General features: G+C 34.6%; 1 protein-coding gene across 2 annotated transcripts; it reads left to right on the forward strand.

Annotated features, from left to right (window-relative positions):
- The first annotated feature begins 285 nt into the window (after nucleotides 1–285).
- On the forward strand, nucleotides 286–5535 carry LOC144565458 (homeobox protein knotted-1-like 13). Of its 2 annotated transcripts, none has more exons than XM_078315221.1 (6): nucleotides 286–1081; nucleotides 2502–2622; nucleotides 3239–3432; nucleotides 4226–4357; nucleotides 4778–4914; nucleotides 5222–5535. In XM_078315221.1, exons 1-6 carry the CDS (start codon nucleotides 482–484, stop codon nucleotides 5223–5225), a joined length of 1188 nt encoding a protein of 395 aa, XP_078171347.1. In that variant the 5' UTR covers nucleotides 286–481; the 3' UTR covers nucleotides 5226–5535. The 2 variants fall into 2 exon arrangements, with proteins under 2 accessions (XP_078171347.1, XP_078171346.1); XM_078315220.1 differs by having other exon boundaries at nucleotides 308–1081; nucleotides 5214–5535.
- The last annotated feature ends 4564 nt before the right edge of the window (nucleotides 5536–10099 follow it).

The following is a 10099-nucleotide window of genomic DNA, read 5'->3' on the forward strand; positions in this document are numbered from 1 at the left end:
ACATATCGCCACGTGTTCTGGGACCAGTCCCTGAGATCACGCCCCTCCTTCGCGCTCTTTTTTCACTCTTCGTCTTTGCCCCCGTCTATTACAGTTTACCACTCACTGATTATCTCTTCCTTAGCGATCAAATCAGAAAAGCGAGCGTGTATTTATCACCATCCCAAGTCCCAACTAACGTATCCGGATATTGATATGTTCAAACCGGCGCTTTGATTAGTTTAATCCCCTCGATTACGTAAGAAAACATAATTAGTATTATTTAATTTATTTTTAAGCTTTAACAACTAACACCAACTAATAGTCCCTCCTCTCCCCTCTTGAACCTTGGCTTTTCCCCTGACCTCTCTGTCTTCCCCTATCCCTTTCTACCCTCATCGCAAGGTTTATATTAATTTTTCTCCATACCGTAAAGTACAAAATTTCATAAACAGGAGAAGAGGAAGAGGGGAACAAAAAAAGAAAAAAAGAAAGGTCTTTAATGGCGTTTCATGGCCAACTGTCTCATGACATGGGCATGGCGTCACAGTACGCGGAACAACACCTAGGAGAAGAGCAAGCAGTGCTCAGATCCGCGATGCAACAGCTGGGCCCCGATGGTAAGCCTCAGGGGCCCGCGTGGTTAAGCAGCGCCATGCTTAGGCATGGGGACGGGAGCTTCCTTCATCTCCAGACTGCGGCCGACTCCTCTCCAGTTGCGGGTACGACTGGAGAAGGTGGGGCGCCGCAGTGGCTTCCCAGGCCGGGAATTCTGCAGCAGAGCGGAAGTGGAGGGGAGTCTATGATTGGAGGAGACGGCGGGACTGGAGGGGATTCGGCAGAGGGAACTGGAGGTGCTACTGGAGAGGTAGCATGGGAGAACGCGAGGCAAAAGGCTGATATACTGGCGCATCCCTTGTATGAGCAGCTTCTCTCAGCTCATGTGGCGTGCCTCAGGATTGCGACACCAGTCGACCAGTTGCCTAGGATTGACGCTCAATTGGCGCAGTCCCAGCATGTCGTGGCTAAGTACTCTGCTCTTGGCGCTGGGACTGGAGGAGGCCAGTTGCCGGGAGATGACCGTGAGCTTGATCAGTTCATGGTGAGTTCATAGTTTCTTCTCCCTTTTTCTTTTTTATTCCTTCTGCTTTGGAGGATACTAGTTGTCCTCCGCTGATCGAGGCAAACGATTTATTTTTGAAAATATAACTAGCTGGTAGTCTTAATAGCTCTACTAAAGATTATTTAAAGCTACTGTAGGCTTCTTAATTACCCTTTTCTAGACAAGTATGGTTTCATGATCTTATGATTATCTGTTAGAACTGTCTTTCCACGTAACGCTCCTCTCCTTCTCTTGCTCTTTCTCTGTTAGCTGCCTCCGTTAATAATTTGAAACTGGTACGAATTTCAATTGGTTTTTGAGCTTGTATTTAGTTCAGTAGTTACTCCCCCTACTATCTTTTGCAAATGGATTCCGAAGTTATTGCTTTCATTATTTTGTTCTCTGGAGTCAACTGGCAAGCATAAATTTTTAAGGGAATATCTATATTAGTATTATCACAGAAGTAGGTTTTTCTCATAAGAGGATGGAATATCAAAATATTTCTAAAAATCTATGGTTATTTAAAGGGCTCTCTGTTCTCTATCTGTTATGGTATCTTTTGTTAGAAATCGATATAAATTAGTTATCAAATCCTGTTACAGAAGTTCAGAATTTCCCCAGTGATTACTTTTTCCTTAGTTCTATATACTTTCTGAATATCTGAGAAATTAAGAAAATTCTTTGGGTTGCCTCGATTGTCTCCTTTGTTTCATCTTGTTTCATCTTTGCCAATAAAAGCAGAGTTTGAAGGAAAATTAAGTTTCCATATTGCTCTGTTGTGGGTTCTTCTTTTAATTGGTAGAATCAATCTTTTTTTTCCTGGAGGATATCTAAGACAAATTTCTTTGCTTGGCATGTAATAAAATACATGCATTTATTACAAAGGAAAAGGGCACACTTTTTCTATGGCGTAGCAGAGTTTAATGCTAGTTTGTTTTCTTCTGATGGATAGTGACAATTTTGATGATGATTTTTCTATTCTCTCATTAATTGGAATTTTCCGTTTATTTTTGCAATTGAACCGACCAGCAGTACAACCATCACTATTAAAATAATAAATGTAATTTTATCCTAATTTACTTGTAAATAATGGGTTTTCAATGTCTCTTTTGCACTGCCATACAAATTTCTATGATATAAAAGATTGTAGCATGATTTTTGTTGTGTGAAGGAACATAGTTTCCTATTTTAAGTTACCCAAACAACCGTTGATATTATAGCATGTACCGGATACATTTTAGTAACTGTCCCGTCTATTATAATCATTCATGATATACTATTATGATTGTCATCAAATACCTACTAATGTGATTATCATTTTTTTTGGTGTAGACACATTATGTTTTGCTCCTTCATGATATATTATTATGATTATTGTCAAATACCTACTAATGTGATTGTCATTTTTTTTTTGGTGCAGACACATTATGTTTTGCTACTCTGTTCATTCAAAGAACAACTACAGCAGCATGTACGTGTTCATGCAATGGAGGCCGTGATGGCTTGTTGGGAGCTGGAACAATCTTTACAAAGTTTGACAGGTGGGATCACTACACATTGTTTTCTTATTTTTGTGTAACCCATAGCTTGTGTCATACTTGCAATGGTTCTGTTTCTTTCAATTTCTCACTGCTTGTGGACATTCTTTATGTTAAAAGTAAAATGAGATTACTGGTTGAAACATGTGAAACTCAATGTACTTGCTTTGAAGAGGCATTTATTAACTTGTCATATCTCTTCATTAAAGAAGAACAGAAGCATCTTCATTAAATTTCAATTAGTGTTACCTGAAACTTGGTAAATCTGTTGGAAGGTAGTCGGCAAATCCAACTGTATCATGCTAGTATTAGACTCTAGTCAAGACTAGGTAGATGTGATTAAACAATGTCCCTCTTTTACTAGCTTATATACTATTGGTGCTCCCGTTTTACTGAAATACGGTACAGACGAAGAAGTTAGATCCTTTATCACATATTGTGTGTGGATGTTTAGATATAGTTGCTGGTCCACCTAGTCGTTGACTTCATTTCAGATTGAATGTATCATACATTTATTCTTCTGAAATTGGTATAGTACCTCGATCCAAAACTATTTCTCATGCTTCATCTGGTTCTCTGCTTTCTGCTTTCTCATTTGATTGAAATATTTTTACATTAGGTGTCTCTCCTGGGGAGGGTTCAGGGGCAACGATGTCTGATGATGATGATGACCAAGCAGATAGTGAAGCAAACATGTACGATCCGGGTCTGGATGGAGGGGATACCCTCGGGTTTGGCCCGTTAGTTCCAACTGAGAGTGAGCGATCTCTTATGGAACGGGTGCGGCAAGAGCTCAAGCATGAATTGAAGCAAGTAAGTTGTGTTGAGTCTAGTTTATCTTTTTGAGCAGATCAGACAATGAGCTAGATGAAACAGAATTTTACAAAAATTTGGCATTTAAAATAACTTTTGGAAAAAGAATGTGACAGCTGGCTGCTTAGCCCTACATTCAATAATTTCAACAAACCTTGGACCCTCTTAGACTCCGTGTCCAATAAAAAAATATTTCTCATTCAATTGAATTGAACTATTTCTTACTTCTTTTATTCTTTTGTCCATCCTAGAAATAGAAGCGAAAGTTATTATTGGATGGGAAGAAACTGTAATGGTTGAGTGCATGACTTATGCTCGGGGGGTTTGGGGGGGGGGTACCTGTTTAATAATGAATTTTCCTTAATCAGTCATGAACAATTGGAATATTTGCCCCAAAAAACCTTTATAAAAGATGCACGTTAGGTGTCAGAGTAGTCACTTCAGTAACTAGCAACTTGGTTAATTATATTGTACCTGCTAAGTGTGCTCGCAATTTGGTAATTGGTTATGAGTTGAAACTGAGTAGGTGGCTAATTGACTTACCTAACCACACCTTCATTATTGATCCAACTAAATAAATTAATGGAAGTTGCCAAATCAAAGAAATTATTTTGTAGATCTTTACTTGTTGCTGTGCCAGCTAAGACCGTGATAATGTTTATTGTGGGATTTAATTTTGGTTATCAGTTTGAACTTAGTTTCTGTCTGTTGTTGGGTTTTCGTGGGGAGAATAAAAGGTTAACTTAGGCTCAGATAAATTTGTGCTTCTTAATATGACTCTATTAACTTGCAGGGATACAAAGAGAAGCTAATAGATATAAGGGAAGAGATTTTACGTAAGAGAAGAGCTGGCAAGTTGCCTGGCGACACGACTTCAACTCTAAAAGCTTGGTGGCAGTCGCACTCCAAGTGGCCATATCCTACGGTTAGTCATTGTGTATAGATGGCATAGTAAACTAAAGAGTCTCTTTAGTGTCAAACGTTTCTCGTTTTGGCTTTTAAAGAATCAAGGGTCAGACTCTGGTCCTTGTAACATTTAAATTGAACATGATTGGGACTTCTGTTCATGTTCTTTTATGGACCAAAATGGGAATTGTGTGATGCTTTTATCAACATGTAGTTTACAGACAAGTGAAAAATGGACGGTCATATAGGTGCAATTTAGCATGAGGATAGTAAATGGATGAAAATTGCATAGCTTGGATATTTTTGCTGTCCACTTTGAGGTTATTGGCAAGTCAATTTTTGGAACAGTATAATCTGGCCTCTTAAAATGTTCATCTTTAAAAATTTACAATGTATATGGTTTTACTGGTTTTCATATTTTAATTTTAATTTTGGTTAGGAAGAAGATAAGGCGCGGTTGGTGCAGGAGACTGGTTTACAACTAAAACAAATAAATAATTGGTTCATTAATCAGAGGAAAAGAAACTGGCACAGTAATCCTTCTTCTTCTTCTGCTGTGAAAAGCAAACGCAAGAGGTATTTGTATATATTTCTTTACCAACTGGTATCTGGACTGGTCATTTAGCCAAAATTAATAACAAGGGCTTCACTAAGTTTCAAATTTTCAAATGTAATGTTTTCTTTCTGCGATGAATTAATATATGCACCTTCAATAACTAAAAAAAAGATAAAATGAAAAGAATTTGCAAGTTCAATCAATTGGTACTGGATCCACTTGACTTGTACCGGATAAAATCACATAATGCAGCGCTTTGAATGAGAGTTTATGTTAAATTTTGACTTGCGTAGTTTACTAAAATTTTGAACAAAAAAAGTAATGCAGGTGAAAATAAAGCAGATCAAATGGGATAGGGCAATAAAACGCAGAAGGGCTACATTATTTCCTGCAGAAAGGGAACTACGCACAGAGCTCAATCATAGGAATAGAAACAATTTCCACATGGATTAAATATGTAAGCCATTAATGGCCTCTTGCTTGTTATGTATAAGAAATCTAACTTATAGTTGTGCAAGTGATCGATTCAAACCTTCAGGATGGTTTTCTTTATTTATAGAATGTATAAAGGTGGTGGTGTTAGCAGGTCATTGATAGATTACAATTTAAATGTAGTGTATTTATAGTTCAGGTTTGTTGAATTGATTGTCCTTTTTTGTTAACCGTGTTTTTGGTATGGGTCACATTATTTGGCAACAATAATGCATGAAAATGCACCTTGAGACGCAACTGTACTGCGAGAGTATACCTTTTAAGTTATTATTGATAATCCTTGTATCCCTGGCTGTAACTAAAGTTTAATTAAGCCCAAGCGTGCATTATATTTTTTTAAAAGTATTGTTGTTTTATGCATTACAAATTCACATGCTGACAACAATTCCATGATTGTTAATTTTTTTCTTGTCAATTAACTATATGTTTATATAGAAATCTATTGATGCATTCCATTAAACGATCTGGATGCTCGTTTCAAATCGTGAAATACTTCATGAGATATGGATTCCTCCCCTTTCTTTCCGCCGACACAGATAGCAAAAGAACCTATTCAGATTTTTTATTCAAAAAGAAAAAAAATAAAAAATTAGTAAATACCAAATATTAAACAAAAAAAGTCTATTTAGCAGGCGACAACTTTCATGTCACAATTATTGTCTGTGCTATCGAGCAGACGACAACTATATAGAGGGAATAATTAGCTGGTACAACAGATTAAGCTAAATCTCGTCAGAAGCTTTCATTGCTCAACTTTTCAAACCGTGTGTTTACAGGAAACGACGACTTTTCTAAAGATAGCCCGACGAAACCTTATTCTATTATTGCTCACTTATTGACTAATACTGTTCTTAAGCTTTTTAACAACTTATGATTTCTTGTAGCATTTGTATGGCCACGGGTTGTTCAAAAGAGATATTTATTTCCTGTATACACGGCATTTTTCCGGGACAGTTATTAGCGATCCATACTCTTTCGTGATATATATTTCCTTGTCATATTGAGGAGCCCAGAAAAAATAAGAGGATAATTAGAAATAACCACTGGTAAAAGAATGAACTGTTTCGCCAAATTTGTTAGCCAAAAGCATGCTTCCTGAGTTGCTGTACTGCAACTGCCACAGGAGATCCGAGAATATGTTTTTTTTCTAGCTTATCTTTTCTACTTGTGCTTACATTAATAATTGGGGGCCAAAATGAGCTTTCAAGCATCCTCGGCTGAGATAAATGGAACCAGACCACAATTATATTCACTGGTAAGCTTCCAGCCCCGCCGCCATGGTCCCAAAAGTATCTATGGTCTATTATTGTGGGGAAAAAGTGATATTTTGATACTTAGTGCCAAATATGCAATAGGTAAATGTCGAGATCACTTCTCGATTTACCCTTTAAACTAGGTAAATGCCTGAGATATTTTCGTGAAAGCACTCTCGACCTCTAATATATCTTTTCTAAGAGTGCCGACAAAACTTGAACCACTTTCGTCATAGCTCTAAGACAGAACATTACCCCCTATAACATTCAATTGAGATGCAATGGTACCAGATGTTTGGTATCTCAAAAACAATCTCTGATTTCAATAAAAAGAAAGAAAAATATTTTCCCTCTGTTTCTCATCAGAAAAAAACTCAAAAATGTCAACCAAAACTTTCCATGAAACTAGCCGTATACGGTATACAGGGACAAAACTAGCCACCAGAAGATTTTAAAATTTATTTGTTATTACACCTTAACTGAAATTTTCTGTTTAGATATATTAGGCCTCTATATAGTACAACAAACTTAGAAGGATTTGGATGTACAACAAACTCGCTTCGGTTCGTAAATCATCAGCATTAAAAAAAAAAGAAAAAAAAAAGGAGAAGTTATTACTGTTGAAAAGGTCAAAATGGAAGAATACACTAAACAAGAAAAGTGTCTAAAGGAAAAAATATCTTCAGCAGAGCAACATCTCCAGTTTAAAATTGTCCAAGAAAAAAATGCGTAATCCACAATATCCTTAACCAAAAATAATATTTGATTCCCGATATTAAAATTCTAGTTCCACCCTTGACGACGTTATAGCTGGACAAGTACTTGATTATTCCAAATTTCAAAATAAACACGCTGCGGGTCTCCTTAGATTCTTTCATAAAGAATAATTCAAACATATCTTTTGTTTATTAATAAGAGAGAACATGCAAAACACAATAATTGTCCTTTTTCAAAAAAAAAAAAAAAAAAACTGCATACTTTGCTATCTTTTTTCTTACTCGACATTTCTCAATTTCTCGTGATGTGGGAACTTTTATTCGATTACTCGATCTAAATCCCGAGCCGATTCGATATGACTATTTGGATAGGATATGGTTTATAAAAATTAACATGTTAAATTATATATACAATTACAAAATTAATACTTTAATATTCGATTCGGATTCGAACCAGAACTAATATTGTAATAAATAGAATATGAGTTTGATTTAATTATCCGACTGATTCATAATCAAATTTGATCCGATACCCATATAAGTACCTTATACAAAACTTATATATTATTATTATTATTAATTAATATAAAAACATAGATTAATAACTATAGAAAGACAACTGTCTGTAGCTAAAAATTAACATGTTAAATTATATATACAATTACAAAATTAATACTTTAATATCCGATTCGGATTCGAACCGGAACTAATATTGTAATAAATAGAATATGAGTTTGATTTAATTAATAATATATTATTATTATTATTATTATTATTATTATTATTAATTAATATAAAAACATAGAAAGACAACTGTCTGTAGCATTTTTTAAGAAACAAATTACAATATCATATCATACATTAATAATTAATGTCTTTATTGGTTGTAAACCAAATTCACGTACTCACTTTGTCTTTTTGTTTAGAGAAATGTTCTGATACCCCGAGCCATCAAATTCGAGCTTGTCTCCGAACTGGTTTAATTTGGTTTAACTGTCCGCTAATAACGGTAATTTGTTAATTTGTCATTAATTAACGCATCGCTATTTTAACGCATTGTTGTTTTAATTTGATTGTTTTAAACGTTAACTTTGCATGATTTTGTACTATGTTTTAATTTCATAGACAATTTATTAGAAGCAATTGTAATCACCAATCCCCGAGCTAGTCCCCCAACTTGTTAACGATCCTCTAATCATTTGTTAACTAATTAAGTACTTTAACTAGTTAAACTAGTTATAAGTACTTTAAAGTACACTGCTTTAGTGTACTTTAAAGTACAAGTTATAATGATTAGCTCGGGGACTAGCTCGGAGATTAGTTCTAATTTTAATGATAAGCACAAATTTTAATGATGAAAATTAACTGCTTTTGATATTTAATAACTAAAAAAGAGTCTCCATTTTGTTTTTGTTTTGCTTCGTTTCTTCTCTCTCTATTTTCTTCCTCTTCGTGCTTTCCATCGTTGATCGATGTTTCAAACCTTACAGCACAGTAAGTTTGAGCATTTTTTACTGAATACTTTTATTCCTCACTTTTGTTTGTTAATTGATGTTTAAATTATGAAGTGAATAGATTTATATGGTTTGTATGTTAGCTTTGAATGCTTCTAATTTGTTATAGTTAATGATTTAAAAAGGGGGAGTATTAGTTAGCTTTAAATGGTATTTACGTTAGCTTTCAATGCTTCTAATTTGTTATAGTGAATGGTCTAAATACGGGGATTATGAGTTAGCTTTCAATGTTTCTAAATTGTTATAGTTAATTGTTTACACAGGGTGGATAATGAGTTAGATTTACATTGTTTATGTGATAATTTTTTTTTAATATGTGCTCGAAGCATTCATAGTATTTTCATTGTTATTTAATAGAGGTTTGTTTGGTTACAAATTGTCATTGTTGTGAAAAGTTATAATTTTGACAATTTAAAATAATTGATGAGTCTGATAAGAATGATTGTTTCAAAGTAGTAGTTTTATTGTTATTTAATAGAGGTTTGCATGCTTAGAAATTGTCATTGTTGGGAAAAGTTGTAATTTTGACAACTTAAAATAATTGATGAGTCTGGTAAGAATGATTGTTTCGAAGTACTAGTTTTATTGTTATTTAATAAAGGTTTGCATGCTTAGAAATTCAGAGCTGTAATCATTCTAGAATGTATGAAAAAATTTTGTGCTGGGGGACGCGCTCGGGGATTGGTACAAATTCAGAGCTGTTAATTTGTGCTGGGGGACGCGTTCGGGGATTGGTTGAAATTTAGAGCTGTCAACATTCTAGAATGTTTAAGAAAAATTTGCGCTCGGGGACGAATTCGGGGATTCGTCTTTTTAAAAAAAAAATTAACTCATTTACAATGAAAGTTAAACACTAGAACGTAGTTGATTAAACGCTTTCGTTTACATGTTTAAATTATACGATTGTTTCACTGCAATTGGCGCTACTTTTGTTAACTTTTTGAACAGAGTATTTTTCGCTTCATGCAGCGAAATGCTATACAATAAAGAAAGATTCGTACTGTTGTTGCACTGTATGAAGCAAAACTTGCTTAGTTTGTCACCGATATTCTAGAAGGTTGGGGACGCACGTGGGTATTTTATTTGGAGTACAGTTATCAGCTTCCTTTTTTTATTACTATGAACAAGAACAATAGTATAATTTTCATTTTGAGCATCTTTTAATTTATATTATAATAATATATTATGTGAGATGTTTAACAAATTATAATTATATTTAAGAGGAAAGAG

Source organism: Carex rostrata, chromosome 14 (assembly GCF_964058835.1).
Source record: "Carex rostrata chromosome 14, lpCarRost1.2, whole genome shotgun sequence".
Lineage (NCBI taxonomy): Eukaryota > Viridiplantae > Streptophyta > Magnoliopsida > Poales > Cyperaceae > Carex > Carex rostrata.

Coding starts and splice junctions, on each gene's coding strand:
- LOC144565458 (XM_078315220.1), top strand. CDS start 482: ATGGCGTTTCATGGCCAACTGTCTCATGACATGGGCATGGCGTCACAG. Junction 2,623..3,238: donor ATCTTTACAAAGTTTGACAG/GTGGGATCACTA, acceptor TTTTTACATTAG/GTGTCTCTCCTGGGGAGGGT. Junction 3,433..4,225: donor TCAAGCATGAATTGAAGCAA/GTAAGTTGTGTT, acceptor ATTAACTTGCAG/GGATACAAAGAGAAGCTAAT.